This window comes from Cryptotermes secundus, unplaced genomic scaffold, assembly GCF_002891405.2.
Source record: "Cryptotermes secundus unplaced genomic scaffold, Csec_1.0 scaffold73, whole genome shotgun sequence".
NCBI lineage: Eukaryota > Metazoa > Arthropoda > Insecta > Blattodea > Kalotermitidae > Cryptotermes > Cryptotermes secundus.
The window spans coordinates 2,490,517-2,516,192 of record NW_019738871.1 but is presented as its reverse complement, the minus strand read 5'-3'; the positions used below and the strand labels follow the sequence as shown (position 1 = coordinate 2,516,192).

At 44.1% G+C, this 25,676-nt stretch overlaps 1 protein-coding gene across 2 annotated transcripts in view; it reads right to left on the bottom strand.

Annotated features, from left to right (window-relative positions):
- Window positions 1-25,676, bottom strand: part of LOC111871074 (proton channel OtopLc) — a 104,252-nt gene that overhangs the window by 65,737 nt on the left and 12,839 nt on the right. The window contains exons 1-2 of one of the 2 annotated variants that reach the window (XM_023863856.2): window positions 20,677-20,778; window positions 16,646-16,723 (exon numbers count right to left, since the gene is read on the bottom strand). Coding sequence is in view for 1 of the 2 variants with exons in the window: in XM_023863852.2 (XP_023719620.1) it covers window positions 16,646-16,723 (78 nt within the window). In the remaining variant the exon portion in view is untranslated. Of the gene's footprint in view, window positions 1-16,645; window positions 16,724-20,676; window positions 20,779-25,676 lie in introns of those variants that run through there. The other variant, XM_023863852.2, reaches the window with a different exon arrangement.

Sequence of the window (25,676 nt, the reverse complement as noted above, 5' to 3'; positions counted from 1 at the left end):
GTTCCTCGATTTCTGTTCTAATTCCACGTCGCAACTCATTAGCCATTTCTTACAAATTTAATGTGTCATTCTTATTAGTACAGTACTGAACTGGTAAAATGGTAAAGTTGTCCCTGTGCTTAACTAGTTAAGCACTACGCCATGAAGGCATATGGGGGGTGGATATGTAGATCCACATTTCTTCACCTCGGTGCTAGCTGGAGGTGAGTGATCAGCTTCACACCCCAGCCGCTTTACCAACGGGGAAAGAGCCCCCTGTACCCATTGGATATGAGGTTGGGTGGACCCCAGAGCCGTTGTGGAAGACGTGGTAAATTGTCTATATTAATTAATTTAAAGCACCGAGACTTAGTCTTTTCCCAAGGCCGCGCTACATCTCAAGCGGTTAGTCGCTGGTTTTCCACCGCGGCGGCCGGGTTCGATCCCGGGTCTGGTCAAGTGGGATTTATGGTGGAGAAAGTGGCGCTGGGGCAGGTTTTTCCCGAGCACTTCGGTTTCCCCTGCCAATCTTCACTCCACCAACTGCTCCACAATCACCCTCACCTATCATCTGGGGCTGGTACAATAGGCCAGAAGTGGCCGCAGTACAAGGAACTTAGTCCCACCCCACTAGCAATAAAAAGAAATAGTCTTTTCCCCCAATAAACAACAGCTTCCGTTTTTCCGTTCCTGATATGCTTGAACAGCACAACGCATTTCCACGATCCATTGCTTTCTTTGATCCAAACTGGGCTGTGTGTTTAGCTTACGGAACCGTCCGGCTTCCGCGACAGTGTAGGTACAATGTCATCTGCCCAGAATTTCTTAAGTAAGTTAAGCAGCTTTGTGGATTTCTATTGTTCAACACTGTCCTTCTCACCGTGTGCCTTATTGAATTTTATCCAAATCCTGCATATTCATAGAGACAACCAACCATCTGTTGCCTTGAAGTCGTTATGACCTAGCTTCTTAGTTAACTCCTCTGACCTGCTTTTTAACATTGGACCACTGACACGTACGCCTCCCACAGAAAACATGGAGAACCGCTGATTGGGTGCCTCTTCAACATCTGGATCCTTACCTTCACGTTTCCATTTTTAGCAAGTTTCCTGTTGTCTGTGGCGTAATGCCTAGTCATCTCGAACTTTATGTTGCCGCTGCATCCGCGTGAAATTGTAGATGTCGACACTTCCGTTCCCTCCGCCAGTTGCTGATGACTGGGGCTAGGCGAGTCTGTCAGTGAGTGCTATATCTCTCCTAGACATTTCTGTATGGATCTACAATTTTAAACGAAAAAAATTGCTGTACACGCCGCAGTGGACTCACATACGCAGTCTCTGCAAGACTTGAGAGCAACTGTAGCCCTGCNTGTGGCGTAATGCCTAGTCATCTCGAACTTTATGTTGCCGCTGCATACGCGTGAAACTGTAGATGTCGACACTTCCGTTCCCTCCGCCAGTTGCTGATGACTGGGGCTAGGCGAGTCTGTCAGTGAGTGCTATATCTCTCCTAGGCATTTCTGTATGGATCTACAATTTTAAATGAAAAAAATCGCTGTACACGACGCAGTGGACTCACATACGCAGTCACTGCAAGACTGAGACCAACTGTAGCTCTGCATTATTTTTATTGCTAGTGGGGTGGGACTAAGTCCCTTGTACTGCGGCCACTTCTGGCCTATTGTACCAGAGACTAACCGCTTGAGCTATGGCGCTGCCTAACTGTAGCTATGTGTTCATTTATACTGACTTGAGTCAGTGACTGATTGATGACAGGATTTGCCCCAAATCAACCGGTGGAGTTAGCGGTAGCGTAGTTGGTTGAGGCACTATGCTACAAGCCGGAAGTTCGCGGGATCGAATCCCATGAGGTGGATTTTTTCAATTTACCTAATCCTTCCAGCCGCACTATGGCCCTGTGGTCAACTCAGCCTCGTGAGGATAATTGAGGAGCTATTTCAAGAAAATAGCGGCTCCGGTCTAGAAAACCGAAATTAACGGCCTTGGAGATCCATGGCGCTGACCACGCGACACCTTCTACAGGTTAAATTTGGCACTAACTTCGCCGAAAAGTGGCTGTCGCTCGGTCGGTATAGTTCGCTTGCGGACTCAAGCCACAGACTTCTTTTTTCTGACTCCAGTCCCTCTCCCACTGGGAAGGCGATCTATACAGTGCCAATCGCCAGTGAGTTTCGTGTCTAAACAGGCTATGAGCTTGTGGTTTCGGTCTCACGAGGCAGACGCACTGCAGGTCCGTCTGGTTATGTTAAGTTACATTAACTTGTTATTACATTTGATATTTCATTGTTGCTCACAGTTATATACTGGCTTTGTTTCTTAAAATACTTCCACCATATAAGGGGACACTTGGTGTTCGATATACTGCACCAATTAGTCGTGGTTAAATCGCTAAATTCCGATTTAAATATAAAAAACGCCCAACATTTACTATGCTTAATAGAAACCTTCGTAGACTATTCATAAAACATTTCTTGGACCTAGAAGGTACGCAGACCGCAGTTTGGGAATCGATGCAATTGTATCCAGTGTAAATATCGTACCAGCAATAACAACACCAAACACTTCAGACATTTACAAGTTATTGATTTACGATCAGGTTTCAGGTAGTTACGACTTAGAGATGTAATGCACCTTAAATACACGGGCATTATCTCTCCTAGCCTCTCGTCTGTAACTTGTAACCTCAATTTACATTCCTTACTGAGTGTAACAGCTGCAAAAGTTATGCATCGCAGTCTAAAGGAAGTTTCGTGCGCAAACTGGTTAACTCACGTGGTTCGAACGGACCTGGCCTCTAATGGTACGCGAATTATCCTATCCAGAAGCTCGTAAAACACGCGTCGTTAGGCTGACATACTGGTTTCCATGTCCATAAGTTCGTGGTCTCCATTCCAGTTTCTCTGCCTCTAAAACTTCTTTCATTGCGTTCATCTTCTTGTTCTGCGCGATCTAATCGCCTTGCAGCAACAACACGAGACAAGTCGAGCCTACAGCCATAAATACACGGGCTTAGTGCATACGCTACTGAACAATTCCACAAGACACTTGCGGGTATTAATATTGCTGGCCGTCCACAAGGTCAGCTGTTATGTCGCGTCTGGTCCTTACATTATAGGCTGTGCAAGGAAGAGGTTAGCGTAACGGCGCAGGTCAGCATTCATGTTTAAGTGTCAGGTTCGAATCTCGACCGGTACAGCAAACTTCGTGGCATTAGTCCGCAAGCGAACTATACCGACCGAGCGACCACCGCTTCTCAGCGAAGTTAGTGCCAACTTCAGCGGATAGAGGGTGTCGCGTGGTCAGCACAACGAATCTCCACGGCCGTTAATCTCGGGTTTCTAGACCGGAGCCGCTATTTCCTTGAAATAGCTCCTCAATTATCCTCACGAGGCTGAGTGGACCCCGTTCCAGACTTACTTCTCAGAAAATCTGGTATCGCTGGAAATCGAATCCGGGACCTCTGGATCTGTAGCCAGGAACTCTGACCATTAGACCACAGGGCGGTCCCGGTCTCATAATTGAGACTTTACGTGGGTTTCCATAGTACTTCAATGTAAACGCGGTACGGTGCCTCGAATAGGCAATGATCGCCTCCTATCAAATCCTTTACACTTTATCAGTCATCAGTGATCCTACCATCCGACGCTAAATAGTGTATCTAGTGACAGAGTCGCGACGTAACCCACCACGAACCTGACTACGCAAATACACAAACGCTGTAACATGAACGCCCCCTCGCTGGCCGGGCAGCGTCCGCGAACGTCTGCTTGCCCAGAGGAGGAACAACTGTACAGCTCTGAAGGCAAACACTGACATAATTATTCGTTTGCGGATTCCACAGTGATTAGACCAGTAACTTCTAAACGTCATGTCCCGATTTTACGTGTGTATAAGGAACGGCTTGCCGGTCACGGTAGCCGAGCGGTCTAAGGCATGCACTGTCTTCGATCGCTCGGAAGCCGGGATCGTGGGTTCGAATCCCACTCAGGGCTTGAATGTTTGTGTGGGTTTTTCTGTGTTTGTCTACAGGTAGAGGCCTTGTGATGAGTTGATCACTCGTCCAAGGAGTCCTACCGTATGTGTTAGATCTATAAAAACCGAAGTGAACGGAGTTCATGGAGGTAGGCCTAGACCCACTGGGGCTGTAGTGCCAAGGGGGAAAAAAATAAGGAACGGCTTCCTCAGACTTTCATTTTTTACCGTGGACGCATTTTAGGTTTTTATCAATTACTAATATCATAACGATTTTAGAAGTGTACAAAATTAAACAATCGACCTCTGACATTCTTATAACTACAATCGGTTCACTTTTATTGTATAACTTTCCAGAATACGCTCCGTCCCTCGACACAACTGGCCTATATAGAGCGGGTGAGGTGAAGTCGTCCCTGTGCTCAAATAATAAAGCGCCGCGCCATGAAGATGTATGGGGTAGTAGAGGTACAGCTGCATCATTCTTGACCCCGGCACTAGATGGAGGTAAGTGTTCAGCTTCACACCCCGGCCACCTTAGCCCGAGGGAAGAGCCACCGGTACTCATAAGACAGGAGGCTGGGCGGAAACCTGATTCTGTCTGGACGCTGTGGAGGAGAAAGTAATCTCTAGCCACTGCTGGGAACTGAACCCTGGCCATCCAGCCCGTAGTCCAACGCTATAATGACTGAGATATCAAGGCTCGTGTCCACGTAGGATTGCCTTCGTTTCTGTATCCCTTTATTATTTTATGATTCTGTGGCTAGCTAAATTAATGGTAGAAGTATAGAATGACAGATAAATTGGAAATAACTCGGAAGAAATATGTCGTGGCCTACTCGAGGTACTATGCCGACATTTCACTGGGCGCATTGAGGAAAACCAAAGAAATCAAGTTCGTTACCGCTTCACTAACCAGCTCGGCTTTTAAATGAAGGTCAATGTGGTATGCAGTCTTTACCTTCGCCAATTTTTCTTTTCGTACTGAAAGGCCTGAAGGAAACAGAACCCGGTACGCTAAACCCAGATCTTCCTGTTGAGCCTTCCGCGCGACAGCAGGCAGTCGGCCCTCTGTCACCTTTCCACGCAATATTTCCTGAAGAGAGTTCAGCAATTCACACCTTGGCAGATCTTTTGAATCCTGCTGAATTTCACATAACGGAACATTCTGCTGTCTTGTTACCATTCAGCGCAGGAACACAGTGAATGTCACTGCGCTCCCTCAAGAACATACCGGAAAGTTTATTCTCAATTCAGAGCAATTCTATGAAATATCTTAGCATTCTGTGTAACAGCTTGGTACGACTGTTTGTGTAACGACGTTACTTAACGACGCTGTTCGTGATTACGCTGAATGTACAGCGTGTAATGTTAGAGTTACAGGAACGGTAAATTTGAAATGATGTGTGAAGGTACTGGAGATACTAAGAAAAACAATGAGAGACCATCAGGATAACCAAAGAAAGCGCCTTAGAATCGATTCGGATGCCTACCAAATATACAGGATTATTCATAAGTCCGTGAAACATTTTGAAAATTTACAATAAATAAACTACGCAACGGATACCAAACCAAGGCTTTAAAAAAAACTTGGAGAGATTCATCCTCTATCGGCGTAAGAACTGCCATGATTCGATGCATAGTTTATTTATTGTGAATTTTTAAAATGTTGCACGGACTTATGAATAACCCTGTATAAGTCAGGAGCATTAGCACTATAGCAGCCTCGGTGTAGAGTTGTATTCGAGGGATCAATTTCGGCCGGTACACCATCTCTCTTAATTATGCCTTTTCTGGGTTTCCTCAGTCCCTCCATGCAGATGCCGCCGTACCACCTCGACTAGGCCACCAATGCTTCATTTCAAATCCTTTTCGATACATCGTTCGCCTGTCATCGTGCCATTCGATTTTTCTCGCGTATTCACTTCCGACTCCAGTGCAACTCACACTACAAGTGATAACATCTGCACAAGACACGACAGAAGGAACTGCGCACTGCGCAAAAAGGTAACGGTAAATGTCCCTGTGCTTAACTAATCAAGCACTATGTCTTGAAGACGTATGGAGAGTGGATGTATAGATCCATACTGCGAGAAAAAAAAAATGAATAAGATTAAATTATAAAATTAGGAAAAGAGTTGCGACAGTATATAAAAGCGCAACAATTTTAACGCACCCGATGATGGCCGAATAGGCTGAAATAATGTGTAAAATGTGACAAACAAAGACAGTAAGAGTTTTAAAAATTTAAATTTCGAATGTTAAAGCTTTTAGTGTGAGCTGCACAGGTGACGGAAGTGGACGCTAACGTGTTATACCAGAATGCCTGCACGAGTAACTGCAGAACGTCGTTCTTCTTAGTTTCTTGCGGTGGGGTGAGACTGAGTCTACTTGATACGTCACCCACTAACTGGCCTACTGTACCAGCCCCCGATGATGAGTGTGGAGCAGTTGGTGGAATGAGAATTGCTAAGGGAAACAGAAGTACTTGGAGAAAACCTGCTCAATCGTCACTTTGTCCACCACAAATCCCACAGGACCTGACCTGGGGTCGAACCCGGGCCGCCGCGGTGGGAAACCGCTCACTAACCGCCTGAGCTATGGCTCGACCAGCGAGGAAGGTAAGACTACGCCTACAACAGAGTGCGCTTGCGCAGGTCTTGCGGTCCCGGGGCACCGCCGTCAGGCAACCTGCACGACCGAGAGCGTCTTTATGTGTGGGGTCAAGAACACAATGCAGCTGTTACTTCTATGTCTCAGCATAAAAGCAATGGAAGAGAAAATTACAGTCATCACTAAAACATAATTGCCAATTATCCCGTACACCGACGTACACTCTGACGACGGTCCCAAGGTTTTTTATTTAACTAATAACATATTTACAATCTACTAATAAGTAAATTTGTTCTAAGTAGGTGTCTTGAATTGAGAAGTCATCCACTGATGATACTCTGACAGGCCCTATAGAGAATGGTGATGGTTTTAATCTTCGTCATCTGCGGGTTGTGGCAGGTCAGACGGTCACTGTCTCCTCAGTCTTCTTACATTTGATGGGCTGCTAATTTCTACAGCTAGTCTGTTATTGTGTCCGAGTATGCTTTGATGGTAGAGTATTGATAATCTATGTATTTCTTCTATGACAAATGGGATTTGCAGATCATTGTGGATAGTAAAGTTGGAGACATACAAAAGTGCTTTATTACTGAGCGCAAGAATTTGGAGCGAAGTATTTGAATTATTTTTGTGTATTATGGTTTTGTACACCTCGGACCTGGACGGATTCCTTGGATAAACGACCTAAGCTAAAGTATTGTACAATATTCTGATAGAGTTTGGGATATCCATGAAACTAGTTATGTTGATTAAAATGTGCTTAAACGAAAGGTGTAGTAAAGTCCGTGTAGGTAAACATTTGTCTGATAAATTTCCTATCCAGAATGGTCTAAAACAAGGAGATGCTTTTTCAGTCCAGAGCCTTTTGTCCTCTCGTCTGCTGTCCAAATCATGAAAATTAGAATATACAGAACTATAACTTTGCCTGTAGTTTTGTATGGGTGTGAAACTTGGTCTCTGACATTAAGGGAGGAATATAGACTGAGGGTGTTTGAGAACAGGGTGTTGAGAATATTTGGACCGAAGAGAGATGAAGTGACAGGAAGTTGGAGAAAACTGCATAATGAGGAGCTTCATAACTTGTACACTTCTCCACAGTGCTTGAGGTGGAATGAAAATAGAACCGGGATGCCATCCCGCTCCACCTCAAGTCCTGGTTATTGTACATTGCATTTACGGCCAAAGAAGTAACGGGATGCTTTTAAGCCATTTAGAAAAGAACCGGGATGCCATCCCGCCGCATCCCGCCCCACCTCAAGCCCTGCTTCTCCAAGTATAATTAGATTGATCAAGTCAAGGAGGATGAGGTGGGCAGGGCATGTAGCACAAATAGGGAGAAGAGGAATGCATATAGGATATTGGTGGAAAAGCCAGGAGGAAAGAGACTATTGTGAAGAACAATGCGTAGGTGGGTTGACAATGGATCTTAGAGAGATAGGAAGGGATGGTAGGGATTGGATTGATCTGTCTCAGGATAGGGACCAGTGGAGGGCTCTTGTGAACACGGTAATGAACCTTTAGGTTCCATAAAATGCTGGGAAATTCTTGAGTAGCTGCAGAATTGGCGGCTCCTCCAGAAGGGCTCAGCTCCATGAGTAAGGAAGTAAGTATGGTATTGTACAGCCCCATAGCTGTATACCATATGTCCATATGGGTTTTATCATGCACTTATATAGCAGAAATTTGTATTACCCCAAAATGCACTGCATTTCGGGTCGTCTACTGGCACTTCGGTTACAATCTCCCTTAATTACAATCAAGACAGCGCTGTCGCTGATACACACAGAGACAGTCTCGCTTGAGCGAGAGGTTTATCGCGCCGTTGCCTAGATATGGACGTTAAATTGTTATATGTGTTATGTGAATGTGCGACACTGAATATGCTCTATCCACTTGACGTGTTTCTTTAGTTACACTGTTCTAAACAGAGCGGCTTGGCCTTAAGTTCTTGTTGACACAACCATTGGTAGGCGGTCTGGGCCCTGCGGTGAAGAGAAAAATCTCTGTTCCTGCCGAAAATTAAACTTCGGCCATCGAACACGCAGCCTACTCATTACAGGCACTGATTATCACGGCTCCACAAAAACTGGAACTTGAGAAAAATTGCAGAGCCAATTAAGGTGTATAATTTTATTTGAAACATTTTTCAGTGCTGAATATATCTGATGAAGATATGGTAAAACTACCCTGTAACAGGCCATGGAGGCCCATAGGATTGTGACACGTTGAGGCTCCCACATTATCTACAAAATCGGCTCACAGATGTCGGTGAGGTTGTCAGCCTTACGCGCCGGCCTTCCATTACCCCCCAGGAAAATTAGTGGTACTCATTTCTGTTAGAGGCTGAGTCGGCCTCAGGACCATAGTGAGGCTAGAAGGATTAGGTCAATTGAAAAAAACTGCACCTCATCTGGACTCGAACCCGCGATTTTCCGACTTGTAGCGTAGTGCCTCAACCAACTACGCCACCGCGTGCCCCCTATTTCTGATGAAACAAGAGGAAAATTACACTGCCTAACAAATTTTCTTTTTTTTTCCGATAACATTATGAAAGAAGCTGTTTCTGACAGAAGCATGTGGCCAATCACAAAAGTGATAGTCAAAGATGTATAAAACGCACTTCCTTCTTATCCGCTCTCTCTCTGCACTCAAGACATATGGCCGTACGTATCTCACCTTATTAGAAGTAGTGACATTCGAATAAAACACAGTTTTCTCGCATTATGCGTCACAAAAGCTATAAGAGCACTAAAAAATAACTAAATAAAATAACAATAAAACAGGCATAACTCAGTCGGTATAGTAACGGTCTAGAGACGGGACTGTCAGTGTTCGATTCCCAACAGGGGCAAGAGAATTCGCTCTTCTTCACAGTGTCTAGAGCGGCTCTGTTGTCCACTCAGTCTCCTATCCACTGCGTAGGGAGGAAAAGCAGCCGGGGGATGAAGCTGACCACTCACCTCCATCTAATGCCGAGCTCAAGAACGGTGGAGTCTTATCTCCATTCCCCATACGTTTTCATGAGACGACGCTCAATTAATTAAGCATAGGGACAGTTTTACCGTTTTACCTTATTACAGAATAGAAAAAAAAATTAGTTCAAAATTTAATATTCAAATTTGTCACGTGATGGAAATTTGTCTGTCCAGATTTGGATTCAGCATATCAAAATTCACTTAAAAACTTATTTTTGTTTTATGTTATCGGAACTTAGTGTAATTATTGACCATGTAGGGCTGCATAGTGCGGTATTAGCTACATTATAGCGGATTTATGTCTGCAGTAGTTGGCTAACCTGACTCTTGTAGTACTCGTGGACGCAAATGGCGCGTACTTGCTAGACACGAGTATAGCTTTTCACTTTTCGCACCTCTGAATGAGCAGCCTATATAAAGAAGGTAACAACATACAAGTAATTATCATACTTCGATATCATCCATGTTTCTTACTTTCCACTAAATCACTTTTATATAACTTAGTTTCCATTTCTAACCGGGTCACTTGAACGTGGCTTTCCCCTACACGCGCATGCGTAACACATCTTCACCCTAATTATGTTAATCAAGTGAAATGCTCTGTCGGTCTAGTGGTCAGCGGTCACATAAATTTCATGGATTGCACGTGAATTCGGCAAATAATGGCCCAAAGCCTCATTTATGAGCACAGAGAGGAATAATTTGTTTTGAAATATCGAAACCTTCAGGCGCATGACGCCATGTTCCCTTGACTGGAATTATAATTTCTTGAAGCCGTTCCTCACTGACTACAGAAGTAAATAATTTGTGTTCTAAAACATTCTGAACTTACACTGACAGCCAAGCGACTCCACATTTCCTAACTGAAATTACTGATTACATGAAGCTGCGTCCTAGAGAAGCCGTCAATCGCTGTTACTCAAGAATTTCACATTTTGTGGAATCCAAAAGTTCATTACCGTAATCACAAGAGCCCGCTACCGATCCCTATCTTGAGCCAGATGAATCCTGCCCACATCGCCATATTCCTCTAAGATCCATTTTAATATTGTCCACCCACCTATGCCTTGGTCTTCCCTGTGGTCTCTTTCCTTCTGGCTTTCCCATCAATATCCTATACGCATTCCTCGTCTCCCCCATTCGTGCTACATGACCTGCCCACCTCATCCTCCTTGACTTGATCATTCTAATTATACTTGGCGAAGAGTATAAGTTATGAAGTGTGCGTGAAGGTCAACCTCCGCAAATTTTAACTTCTACCCTAGTCAGAGGCGAGTTGGCAGCTTCAGGTTCCGATCGCTTTACCCCTGGGGAAAGAGCAGCCGGTACCACTGAGTGTCCCTTCAGAGCAAATCTGCAAAAAGAGGTAGCTAAGAGAACAATTTCTCGCCTCGTCTAGACTGGCACTTCGGACGTCGAGACTGCAGTGGCCGCGCGGTCTAAGGCATTAACTATCTTCGTCGCTCGAACGTTGGGATCGTGGGTTCGAATCCCACTCAAGGCATGGATGTCTGTGTGGGTTGATTCTGTGTGTAGGTAGCGGCCTTCCGACGGACTGATCCCCCTGCCAAGGAGTCCTATCGATTGTGTATAGGATTAAGAAACTGAAAAAGCTTCCAAGGCCCAACAGAGGACTGGAGACATAGATAGATAGATCGAAGTGAGCAGCATCTACAGTGAACCAAGCAACTGAGGTGTTCTTATCCTCAGTGGGCCCAGTCTCCTGGCGCCCTAAACCAGACGCGCACGTATGCACGTAAGCAAGCTCTGTGAACGTCGTAAAACAAGCGAGGAACGCGGCGCATTATACAGAGAAACCCCAAGACCGGTTATACGAGATAATTGGGTTCTGTAAGTTAAACAAGGGCTGATGCCAGCCATGGTTGGGACTGCCCAAGAGACCTGGCGCAAATCATTAAACTCCCTCTCCGAATGTGTACACAGAATACTGAAGTCGCATCAACTGGCAACACTATGTGGGCAGTCTTCTTGGATGTGGCGCCGTGTTGATCTTGTTTGAACCGATGTTTCGGAGGAACGTATCGCCTCCATCTTCAAGGTATAAAAATCCACGAGCGAGGAACCAGCGTGAGCAGGTGGCTGCACACTGCGCCATGGCCGCTTCCTTCCAAATCCTTTCCAATTCATCAGTCACATTCAACACGATGTAACTTCGATATTGTGAGTGTCGTGAAGTAGCCCCATTTTTTTTAATTCGCTTTGTGGGGGGGTGAAGTCCAACTGGGTCCACTCTGCACGGCGGCCACTGATTGGCCTATTGTGGCCTGCTCCGGGTGATTGTGATGATGGAGAATTTTGCGGAATGAAGATTGGCAGGGGAAACCGAAGTACTCGGTGAAAACCCGCCCCAGCGCCACTTTACACCCCCCTCCCAAAGAAATAGTTCTAAATATACCTCATAGCGTCAAATGGCAGGATGACTGGTTAAACGATAAATTATAAAGAATTTGGTTGGGGAGCCCGACTGAGGTACTCTCCAGGACCTACCGTGGAGGGACCAAGTATAAGAAGGATGGTGGGTGCATCGGCCGAGATTCGACCCGACTATCTTCTGAAATCAAGTCTAGGGCCCCACTTCTAGACCATCCTGTAAAAAGGTACAGGTAACTTTGTCTGTGCTTAATTAATTAAGCATACGCCATGAAGATGTATAAGGGCATGAATGAATATCTCCACCATTCCTGAACTAATCACTAGATGGAGGTGAGTGGTAAGCTTCACGCTCCGGCAGCTTTATACCCGGGGAAACAGACCCCCAGTACCCACTGGACAGTAGACTGGGTGGGTCTCAGAGTCGGTATGGATGTTATGGGCAGAGAAAAACTTCTTGTCCCTACCGGTAATCGAACGTCGTCTGTCCAGCTCGTAACTAAACCCACTGAGCTATCCCGGCTCTTCAGACTAACCTGTTTGGTCTTAAAGTGCGAAGCCAGTAACCTTTATATAACGCCGAACATATAGAAAATGTCCTCCAGTTTATGGACCATTTGATTCAGCGCCTCGTAAAATGTCTTTTTATTTCTTTACTAATCTGCCCACCTCTGTGAAGAGTGCAAACAACTTGATGGGGGGGATCCTTCTGAAGATGGCGCTGCAATTATGGGCCCAGAGCGACTGGCCACAACAGGTCATTAAACTTCTACAGAGGGTTCGAGCATGTCGAAATGGTGCCCGCGGTAGCCACATTCTGGAGCTTGTGACCCATAATATTAGAAGCAAACACTTTTTATAGCTCGTGTTGAAGCAATAAAAACTGAGACATCAGGCCTAAAGGCAGCTTGTTTACAATCTGAGAACTCAGTCCCACGAGAATTTCATTCACGTGTTATTTACTAATAAGTTGCGGCATGCCTTGAAATTGACTGCGACACGTGTACATTCGCACGTCGTCTCCATTTTCAGGGTTGAAGCCGAGCAAGGAACCAACATGAAGCAGGCAGCAAGCAAAGCCGTAGCAACTTAGATGTACAATGCGTTCAGTTAAGGAGGGAACTTCGCAACACCGCTGACCCGGCCCAACATTCCTCACAGACTGATACTGTAACTGCTGATAGCAGAATGAGTCATTAGCGCTGATAAACGCGCGCCGTTACAGTTACAGCAGCAATCTGTGAGGAATATTGGGCCCGGTCAACGGTGTTGCGAAGTTTCCTCCTTGATTGAACGTCCTGTATAAATTAGCAGGGAATCTCTAACCCAGCGTTTCTTGATCAGTGTCGTAAGGATCGAAGTGTTTACGTCACGTATGTGCAGATTCGTCGCCTTCCTGCCCCAGTTTATGAACAAACATGGCTGCAAACTCTGTACACTGCATATGTAACAGGGGCGTGCAGGAGTTACGAATCAACTCTTCTCTTATAATAGACATTAAATGCAACTTCTCACAGACAGACGACACTTATAATGACTGGTAAAAGTGTAGCCTATAATGACTAAATCAGCAATCAGTACTAAGGCTTCACCTTTCATTGTTATTACACACACCAAAAAGTTAAATCTATATAAATTGTTTAACATATTGTGACAAATAAATCTATTGCTATGCAACCCCCTCAACACACACGCGGTCAACAATACAGGAGCAGTGTTTCTCTATGTCCGCGTATAGTATCGCTGCTATACAACGCGGTGACGTCACAAAATAACAGTGGGGTGTGGTCACGTGACATGTGTTTTCTGTGATGCGTATCCGTGCCGCGTTTGTATAAGTGAACATAATTCCTAAGCTGCAGCAGTCGAAGCGGCAGGAGTACAGCTGTAAGCAGTAAGCTTGAGGAGTACAGAAGAGTACAAGAAGTCAGCCTGAGAAGATTTAATGTGTGATTTTACATGTGCTGTAATACAGTGATAGTGGGAGTGTGTACTTTAGGGAGACTTTTATAGTTCCTGTGTTATAAATCCGTTACCGGGAAACGGATAGTGAAGACTAGTGGAAACAGACTGGGAAGATTGGTGCCCTTTTGTTTATTTCTGTGATATGTCGAAGCTGGGAGAGTAACAGTCATAATCCCTTGGGCTGGGGTATACCGGTCAAAGTTATCACTTTCCACAGACTTGTTATACTGAATGTTTCTTACTGCATATTTAACAAGCAGAACCGTCATACTACATTCCAGTTTATATACATTTCCGACCTCGCCTATACGTTTCGTTTTATCTTGCAGTTCTCTTGTCACCGTAATTTAACTGCGGAAGCACCATGCCATTGTGGGGTGCCACGGAACCTCACTCAACACACCGTGAGACTTTTTAAGGTAAACAATCAGGCGGAAGTTTTGAATCCTTCTTCCGTCAAGCTGGGCGGTAAGTAACGCTTAATTTCCCTTGATGGAGAACTGACGAGAAATCTTAATCTATTAACCTAACAAGTGCCAAGAGTCGTGTACTGCTACTGCAAATATTGCCATATTTGACAGCATGTGACATCTGTTGCCATTTTCTCTGAACTACGCAGCCAAGATACATCTCGTAAGATTTGAGGCTTTCACGGCGGTGACTATGAAGAAAGCAGTCTTCTGGGATTTGGCACCGTGTATAAGTGGTGTTAACCGACGTTTCGGAGGAACGTATCGCCTCCATCTTCAGGGTAGAAGAAAATATAAGAATTCTGCAAGCAGACTGCTTTTACCGGTTCTCACGGTCTCTTCGCTTGCAGAATTCTTATATTTTCTTCTACCCTGAAGATGGAGGCGATACGTTCCTCCGAAACGTCGGTTAACACCACTTATACACGGTGCCAAATCCCAGAAGACTGCTTTCTTCAAAGATACATCTCGTTGGAGTATTTCTGTACATTCGATGTTTTATTGGAATTATGCACATACATAATGGTACGCACGAGAGAACACTAGCCCTGACAATCTAAAATGACGGATCGGCATTATAGAAACTAATAAGGAACAATAAAACTATACATAAAACTATTCTTCTTCTAATAATAGAAGAATTAACTACATAAAGATAATAAATTCACGCTTTTAAATGTATTTACAAAGGTCGCGCCATAGCTCAAGCGGTTAGTCGCTGGCTTCCCACAGCGGCGGCCCGGGTTCGATCCCGGTTCTGGTCAAGTGGGATTTGTGGTGGACAAAGTGGCGCTGGGGCAGGTTTTCTCAGAGTACTTCGGTTTCCCCTGCCCATCTTCATTCCACCAATTGCTCCACAATCACCCTCACCTATCATCTGGGGCTGGTACAATAGGCCAGAAGTGGCTGGGACAATAGGCCAGAATTGGCCGCAGTACAATGGACTTAGTGCCACCCCACTAGCATTAAAAAATGTATTTACATGTTTGCGGCAGAATACATAAATTATTTATATCGGGAGTGGACACAGGGCGTTCCCCTTATGCAGATGTAAGCTAAGTTATGATGTAAGGCAAGCTCTTCCTGACAGCAACAAAATGAGAATGTGCTCACACGTGTCCTGCTGGATGGCGCAACTCCGTATGAAGCAGATGTGGAGATTTAAGACGTAAGAGATCAGTTCATGTGAGCTGTGTATAAATTTGTCTTGTCTGTCAAAGCACAAACTCAGAAATGATGAACAGCCATAAATACCCACAGCGAGCAAACACTGAATTAAATCAGCGTTTCTATTCTTCTGAAGACACGTTTTTCGGTCGTCTCACTTTCGGTTTGAGATGTACAGCACACCGGCAGATGCGCGTCTTCATAAAATTTGAGAGTTCGCATAAACTGCTCGCCGGAACGCATAGGGGCACGTGACAGATCAGAAGAACACGAAACAGAGTTGTCTCAATAATGGTCAAGAGTTAAGATAAGGTACATTTGTCTTCAATATTAAAACTTTACAACGAATGTGAAAAATTATAAATACTTGCTTATTCATAAGTCCGTGAAACATTTTAAAAATTCACTACAAATAAACTATGCATTGGATCAAGGCAATTCTTACACCGATAGACAGTGAATCTCTCCAAGTTCTTTTTTTTTTTTGTTTTATTGTACCAGCGGGTATAGTCACTACCACAAAGAAGTGAGAGGATATCTCAATCAAGACAAGAAGATGACGCGTTAATGCGGTGGTCATCCCTGTCCCCAGATTTAACCCCATGTGACTTTTTCTTCTGGGGGTTTGTGAAGGATACTGTATTTGTGCCTCCACTGCCTGCTAATCTCAGGGATCTTCGCAACCGTATCACCGCTGCTGTGACTCTGGTCAACCGTGATATGCTGACGCGGGTGTGGGACGAAATGGATCATCATATAGATGTCTGCCATATCAGCAAAGGTGGACATATTGAGCGTCTGTGAACTATGTAAAAAAGACTTGGTGAGTTTATCTCTATCTCAGTGTAATAAATACTGGTATCCGTTGCGTAGTTTATTTATTGTAAATTTTCAAAATGTTTCACGGAATAACACTGTACTTCCGTCGAAATCACAATAAATCTTGGAAAAAATTGAGAAAAATGAACATTGCAAAAAAGGTTATAAATAAGAGCATAACTGACAGTGCAATGATGAATTTCTGACCCCACATTGCGCGAAATGAACCCCAAGAAGTGTTTTCTGGGAACAGTATGAATGATCGAGCACTTACATGGATTTTGTTTTTTCGGGGCCGGTGCATGGGCAGTGGATCTGCAAGCATCAGCTTCCGGCTTCGTCTGCTGACCAGCTGTAAAGAAAATACAAACGTTACTGAAAAAGACTGCGTGATGGGGAAGTCCCATCATCTGCTGCATGATTCGTAAGAGACATTCAGGGCATATTTTGATAACACTGGCTACTGGGGGGCAACATGCACTTTATGCATCGCGTTAAGTTCAAAAATAACTTTATCTACTTACATAAAGTAGGTTCATAAGAGTTTAAGCAGCAAGCCGAGAGACATCGAACACAGGACACTTTAGGCATGTTTATTTTACGAATATAACACAACAAAATAATGTTTGCAGTAACAATGTATTAAATTACAGAAACAAAATAAAATATAACCTGTACAAATAATTCCTGGGGGAACGCGGTAGCGTAGTTTGGTTAAGGCACTATGCTCCAAACCGGAAGGTCGCGGGTTCTAGTCCCGATGAGATGATTTTTTTTTTCAATTGACTTAATCCTTTCAGCCGCACTATGGCCCTGGGGTCGACTCAGCCTCAACAGAAATGAGTACCAGGAATCTTCTTGGGGATAAAAGGCGGCCGGCGCGTAAGGCTGACAATCTCGCCACCATCTGTGAGCTGATTGTCTAGAAAATGTTGGAGCTTCAACATCTCACAACCCTATGGGCCTCCACGGTCTGTTACAGGGGACAGCTTCACCTTCTTTACAAATAATTCCTGCAGAAACACCAAGAATGATACAATATGGACTCGTGTTCTTTCCCAGCTGCTCCATAATTCCGTAGGGCACGGAACAACACAGCTTTTCCATATTTGGCACTGCTGTCGGTTCTGAACAATTTATTTCCATTATTTATTTTTGTGGCACATGTCACAGGTCTAATCTCATTCAGAAGGAAATTAAGAGGAGACTGAACTCGGGTAATGCTTGCTACCATTCAGTGCAGAACCTTTTGTCCTCTCGCCTGCTGTCCAAAAACATAAAAATTAGAATATACAAAACTATAATTTTGCCTGTGGTTCTGTATGGGTGTGAAACTTGGTCTCTAACATTAAGGGAGGAACATAGACTGAGGGTGTTTGAGAACAGGGTGTTAAGAAAAATATTTGGACCGAAGAGGGATGAAGTGACAGGAAGTTGGAGAAAACTGCATAATGAGGAGCTTCATAACTTGTACTCTTCTCCAAGTATAATTAGAATGATCAAGTCAAGGAGGATGCGGTGGGCAGGTCATGTAGCACGAATGGGGTAGACGAGGAATACGTATAGGATATCGATGGGACAGCCGGAAGGAAGGAGACCACAAGGACGACCAAGGCGTAGGTGGGTGAACAATATTAAAATGGATCTTAGGGAGATAGGATGGGATGGTATGGATTGTATAGATCTGGCTCAGGATAGGAACCAGTGGAGGGCTCTTGTGAACATGGTAATGAATCTTCGGGTTCCATAAAATGCTGGGAAATTCTTGAGTAGCTGCAGAATTGGCGGCTCCTCAAGAAGGGCTCAGCTCCATCAGTAAGTAAGTAATGTCACACCAGCAAATTCTTCATGAGCCCATGCAGAAGAATACAGAAACCTGATGTCTACTGAAGCCAACTACTCTCATCAGACTTGCAGATTCTAGTATTCTGAGAGGTAAGGGCGGATGCCTCTTCGTGAAGTCACGATAAAAGCCTTTCTCAGTCATTCCCTTCCTTTTGTTGTACCTGAGCGCAGTTCTATTTCTCCAGCCTTGTATGAAAGCCATTCTTGGCGAGTAAGAGGTATTAACCCACCATTAAACATTTTATGTGGTTAGCGAGTTCTCAGAATTCGAACTGTGAATGATCGCTCAAATGTACTTAATCTTCATGGGATCTGAAGCATGCCACCTTCCCTTATTCTCGAAATTATCTTGAAGCAAATTCTACGTAAATTAAACAGACTTGCAGTTTTCCTGCTATTCATTTCTGTAGCCAAAGTAGACTCCATGGCTGTCTTCATGACTTCCGCATCCTACAAGCTTCTTCCACGTTCGTTCTTCTTCAATGTCGCCATCTTATGACCAGGGCCCGGATTTTGATGACATGTCATCTTTTTTTCCTTGTATCCTATGCGATGCTCTTAAATATATAAATCTCGGATATGAGCTGCTGGTTACAGAAATGTAAATTTTATAGGTAATTTTTTGTCATTTTTTGACATTTTTAGGTTTAAGGTCTTTTTTTGGTAAATTCTTGGACTTTTAAGGGTATTTCTTGTCATTTTTGGCAATTTTAGGGAATTTTTCTTCATATGTTTTCTGAAATGTGAATAACATGGAAACGAAGTGTTCTTTCTTGTCTCCTTTAGGTCATTTTTCTGGATCTTTTCGGTCATTTTATAGGTCATTTTTTAATATTTTCAGGTCATCAAAATCCGGGCCCTGCATATTACATTTTTGGCGCATATTTTAGGTAATTTTTCTGGAATTTTTCGGTCATTTTATAGGTCATTGTTTAAATATTTTCAGGTCATCAAAATCCGGGCCCTGCTTATGACAAACTTGTAACATGTATGTAATTACTGAACGTTCGGTGCTGGCCTTCGTAACGGTGTCCGGTGTCCGGCTCTATCAGGTTCCTCGCTTGGAATCTCAGCCGAAACACTGCCTATCCTGACTCAGGGTTTTCGTCATTTTCTTCAGTTTCTTCAAGTAAATAAAATGCCGAATAGTACCTCGACCAGAGGAGTCGGGATAGCAAAGTCCGCATAGCGACGAGCTGGACGAGCCGGTTTCGATTCCTGGTAGAGCGAGTTTGTTCTATTGTCCACAGCGTCCAGACCGGTCTGAAGTCTACCCATCCTCCTCTGCAATGGGTACCGGGGGCGATTTCCCCGGGGTAAAGTGGACGGGGTGTGGAGCTGATCACTCACCTCCATCTAGTGCCGAGGTAAAGACTGGCGGAGCTATACCTCCACTCCCAATTATGCCTTCATGGCACACAATTTCGTTATTTAGACAGAGGGACAGCTTATTATTTTTTTATTGCTAGTGGGGTGGGACTGAGTCCCTTGTACTGCGGCCACTTCTGGTGTATTGTACCAGCCCCAGATGATAGGTGAGGGTGATTGTGAAGCAACTGGTGGAATGAAGATTGGCAGGGGAAACCGAAGTACTCGTAGAAATCCTGCCCCTGCGTCACTTTGTCCACCACAAATCCCACTTGACCAGACCCAGGATCGAACCCGGGCCACCGCGGTGGGAAGCCAGCGACTAACCGCTTGAGCTATGGCGCGGCCCACAGAGACAGCTTAGTACCTCGATTAAGAAAGGACCGTTTCCTTCCAAATCCTTTAGTATCCATTACTCAACAGTCATCCCGAGAAGTAGTGTCTGTGGCTTTACGGAGAAGAGGGTTATGTCACGGTACGTCACTTCTCAGCAGAAGAAACAACGTGAGATGTTCATGCAGTAACGCATTTAACTTAGTGACTCACTGACACTGAAAGGAAACTGTTATCGTGAGAGACATAACCTAGCTTCTATTTTAATAGGGAGAATACACTTTTCTCATTGTTAGTTAACTCGCTTTTCCGTAATAACACGATATACGTGTAGTTTGATATTCTAACAGCGTCGTAAGGTAAACTACACAAACACACAAAAAGCTGAAGTGGATTTGTGAAGGATGGTACCAGCAAGCAATATTTTGAGGCTACACACATCTGGGTGAGCCCCAAAGCACGACATATAACCAAGTGTATACTACACATAACACCTTCTTTCTGTGCAGAATATCTTAATCAATTGGAAAACGATTCTCACCTAATTTAAGATATGTGAAACTGTTTAAATGAAGTTTAAGATTATAGACGATGAAATGGGAATTTTGTGGTCTGGGAGGTTAGTATCCTCTTTAAAGGCAAACATATTACCTAGCATTTGCCTGGAATTACATAAGTAGCAATAAACTTCAGCCACTTCAACCGTCGCATATGCTAAAAATCGTAAAAGATTCCACCTATTAAATACAAGTTAGATACCTTTATGATGGTCTATCGTACTTGATGCTTCATCCCACAGCTCTGTTACACATAAAAATAATATATTAATGGTCCCCACATCTCCACACGTTACTCGGTGACTTTTCCACCTGTAGAGATGTTTGAAAAACCAGGTATACCAACCTCCGGTGACAGGACCTTCTACAGCGAATTTCACGGGCCACAGCCAATGTCGATGAGTGGGGGCGAGGGCACACCAAGGAAGCTGGCAACCTCAATGCAACCGCATTTTCCGAGAATTTTCATAAGCCTGAGTTGCCATAGCCTCAGTTTGCGCAGCTCCATATAGCAACATGTGTTCAACTCAGGTTGATAACAATTCTCGGAAAGTACGGTTGCGTTGCGGTTTCCAGTTTCCTTGGTTTGCCCCCGCCCAAACAGCTACGGCGTGCGTGGGAAGAATTCGAACATTGCGTTGACGTCTGCAGATTAACTAGCGGAGCATACGAGGTCTGATAATAAAGTTCGCAAACTCGCCACCGCGTGGTCACCGTGGCAGCAGTGGACAGGAACCTCAGTACGGTTTGATAACGTTGGCACACCTACTATTTGGAAGTATCGAAAATGCTTTAATTATTAACACCCAGATCGTTTACAATAGCACTGTATTATGTTCGAGAAAAAGAAACTTGCGCAGCATGATCAGTTACACGTAAATAAATGTATAAATTATGCACTGCATATAGACCGCGATCGATCACAGTGGCCGCGCGGACTAAACCATGAACGGTCTTCGCTCGCTCGAACTCTGGGATCGTGGCTTCGAATCCCACTCAAGGTATGGATGTCTGTGTGCATTTATTCTATGTTCGTGTTGTTCTGTGTAAGTAGAGGCCTATATTTAGTACAACAATCTCTTTATGTTTATAGCTTGTACTCTTCGCCAAAAGTAATTAGAATGATGAAACCGAGGAGAACGAGTTGAGCAGGGCATGCAGGGTCGTTGTATGCACACCCGAAGATATGAGGCCATTAGAAAGAACGAGACATAGATGGGAGGTTACAATGAAAATGGATATTAAAGAAACGGAATGGGTTTTCATGTAGAGGGATGCTGTGAAAATAAACTATCGGGTTCCATGTAATATTGGGAATTTCTTGAGAGGCTGGGAAGCTGTTGGCTTCTCAAGAAGGTCTCAGCTCCATATAATTAATTAGTTAACTGCTTAGTTCATGTGTTTCGGCTTGTCAGAAGCATTGAATATGGCCGACAACGCGATGAGTGTCTCCTTGTTAACTGATACAGAAACTGTTCTGATAAGTGCAGATGCTCCAGTATAAGAAACAATCAGAATTCGTTATGTGGAAGGTAGGTTTATTATATGCGAGGAGACGGACTTGGCTAAGATTGCGAGACGCGCTACAAACGACAAGGTAATAAATAATTCAGAAGAGGGAAGAAATTTACCTGTAACATGTAAATGAGGGCTATAAAATCTTTAAAAATATATTGCTTTGCTATTTCTTTTGTAAACTAGTTGAATCCGGTGTCCATATAAATCATTCTCAGCCCTGCAAAGTTAATGGGCCCACTTCCACACCTGTCGATTTCACTGTAAGGATCCAGTTATGTGTGTGCAGCAAATTAGTAGTTACTGACATCTAAATATTCCATTTATCCCTCAGACTGAATTTAAATTACTTATCGGAGCCGGGATAGTGTAGTCGGTATAGCGGCTGGCTACGGGCTAGACGACCGAAGAGTCGAAGTTCGAGTCCCGGTAGGGTCAAGAATTTTCTCTTCTCCATGTCGTCCACCCAACTTCCTATCCAATGGGTACCGGGGGCTCTTTCCCCGGGGGTAAAGTGGGAGTGAAGCTGACCACTCACCTGCAACTAGTACCGAGGTCAAGAAAATGTAGATCTATACATTCACTCCCCCATACGCCTTCACGGCGTAATGTTCAATTAATTAAGTACAGGGACAACTTTACTTTTACACGACATTATATCCCAGAATATAGAACTCGTCAGAAAGCAGCATTTCCGAAACTGGTTAAGTTTCCATCATGTTTCATCTGAGGATTGAAAATGTCCGGTTTACAAAAAGCTTTGTTCATTCAGCATACAAAACCATAGGAAAAGTCCAGAAGCCCAAAAATATCTGGATTTGTGTTGTTATCACCGCTATTCCTAGACATATCCCCCCCCTCCGAGTTAAAGCGACAGGAACGCCAACTGCATAGTCATGACCATCTGTGTCAAGGTTAAGAGTGGATTTAACTTCATATCCACTACACCTATACGGTGGCACTTGGATAAAGGGGAAACATACGCGTATTTAGTACGTCGTGCTTGAAAAGAAGTAGAATTTCTTAAATGCAGTTAGTATATTAAGGCTGTGGGTTAGATTTATAGTTGCATAGTTATCTTTGTATAGCTACTGAGGTAGCTACATGGTAAAAATGCTGCCCACTAAGGTAACTGAGGGCCGATTTCTAACCAAATGACCATCTTACTTTAGCTGTTTCTTTGTAAATGGACTGATCACGTGCTTGAGAGAGTCCCTGAGTTAAGTTTACTCTCGTTTAGTTCGACAATTTCCTAGGTTTTCATCCAGAAACATACGCAGAGTTGTCCTCTACTGTCACCATGCATAGAATCAGTTTTGCACAGGCTTCAAATCGCGTCACTTCAGGTAGAACACTGGTCACGAGATCAAGTTTAAGTTAAGGCTGTGCCATAGCTCAAACGGTTAGTCGCTGGCTTTCCACCGCGGCGGCCCGGGTTCGATCGCGGGTCTGGTCAAATGGGATTTGTGGCGGACAAAGTGGCGCTGGGGCAGATTTTCTCCGAGTACTTCGGTTTCCCCTGCCAATCTTCATTCCACCAATTGCTCCACAATCACCCTCACTTATCATCTGGGGCTGGTACAATAGGCCAGAAGTGGCCGCAGTTCAAGGGACTTAGTCCCACCCCACTAGCAATAAAAAAGTTTAGGTATCAAAATTACTTTCTTCTTTGGTTGAATTATGAAGGATAAAAGAGCGAATGTTTCTCTTTTGAAAATTATTGCATTTTTGGATAAATTGGTAGGAAAATCGTCCACTTGCTGTGTCCTCATGATCACGCTCAAAAACAATTATAAAGATATTGGCTCATCTGTCTGCATGAGCAGTGTTGAAAATTTTTTAATGATTTTGCTCTAAAAATAAACGATTTCATATTACTGTCGTAATAGGAAATAGACCGAATTAACTGCATAAATACAGCATGGATGGTATAGTTTCTGTGTTGGCACTGTTGTGTGAGCGTATTGGCAATTCGTACGATTATAAAACTCGCTTCAAATGCTGTACTCCTTTTTCTCTCTTTTAGACATTCAATTTAGGGGCATGCAGACATAATGAACGAAAACATGCAAATTTAAGACAAGCTATTTGTGACTGCCATTTTACAAACTGAAGTACCTAGAAATAAAGGTGAAATTGTGAGATATAAAGTTCTCACTGTGGTAGAAACTAATAATGCTGTCTTCTGGGATATGACGCCGTTTGGTTTGCTTCTGCCAAGCCACACAGCGTCACATTCAGCATGATAGTAATGTTGAAAATTTCGCTTCTTTACAATTATTACAGGCAGGCATCGATACAGAGATAGAATTCAGAACCATAGCAGTTTACTCGTTCCAGAAATGTCGGCCATCGACCATAAGGCGGAACATATATAATAATGAAAAAGAGAAAATGAACAGTTATCATAATTTACCTTCTACAATTCCAACAGAGTAATCCACCTTTAAAACTGTTATAGACTTCACTGAGTATATAGGTTTATTGTATTTTACACATTCAGCACTTTCTTTTAACGTATCCTGCGATCGACAGAACACTCGCGTCTTCTGCAGAAACTTTCTGAATTTAATCTAAAAGCCCAAGCCTCTGTTTCCCTCGGCAGTGAAGGGCTCACAGTGACCACTCAGTACGTCACCTTGATGTACGCGCCGTGAGGATTCAGCGCCAGTCACCGCGTGGCCCCTACAACACCTGCTGCAAGCGGGCAGCTCTTACCGTACGAGTAGCGGTCTCTTCCTTACTAAGCGACTTTCAGTGTAATTCGCTTGAACCATCACAATTTCTCACAATGCACCCGTTACCCACATTTTAGTTTGGTTTTGAAACGACGCAGACGCGTAGAGGATGACAGATGCTGTTTTGCCTCCTTTTATACGAAAATAATTATTTTTTAATGAAACTCTATGGGTATGGGGCACGCGGTAGCGTAGTTGGTTGAGGCACTATGTTACAAGCCGGAAGGTCGCAAGATCAAGTCCCGATGAGGTCATTGGATTTTTTTCAATTGACCTAATCCTTCCAGGTGCACTATGGCCCTGGGGCCGACTCAGCTTCTAACAGAGATGAGTACCAGGAATTATTTACATAATTTTCGTGGGGAGTAAAGCGCGGCCTGCGCTTAAGGCTGACAACCTTACCGCCATCTGTGAGCCGATTGTCTAGATAATGTGGGACCCTCAAGGTCTCACAATCCTATGGACCTCCGAGGCCTGTTACAGGCTGTGCGTTCTTTTTATTCTATGGGTATGTCATGCCATTGAAAATTTCTTCTACTAGTAATGCAAACATGGCGGCAGTGCGCAGATTCTTAATATGACTATCAGTAACGACACTCGACGTAGAATCATGAGTAAACACTTGTTTTCAGGTGATATCAAGTTCATGTGATTGCCAAATGAAGTATGGAGAAGTGGAGGTGTACCTCTACGCACTCTTGAATTCGGAACTAGATAGGGATGAATGAGCTACTTCGCACCCTGGCCAGATTTATCTCAGGCAAGGGAGAGCGCAGCCGGTACAGCGACTGGATACGGGCTGGACGGAGTTCGAGTCCCAGTATGGTCAAGAATTTACTCTTCTCCAAGTCGTCCAGACCGGCTCTGGGGTCCACCCAGCCTCCTATTCAATGGGTACCGGGTGGTGAAGCTGACCACTCACCTGCAACTAGTGCCGAGGTCAAGAAAA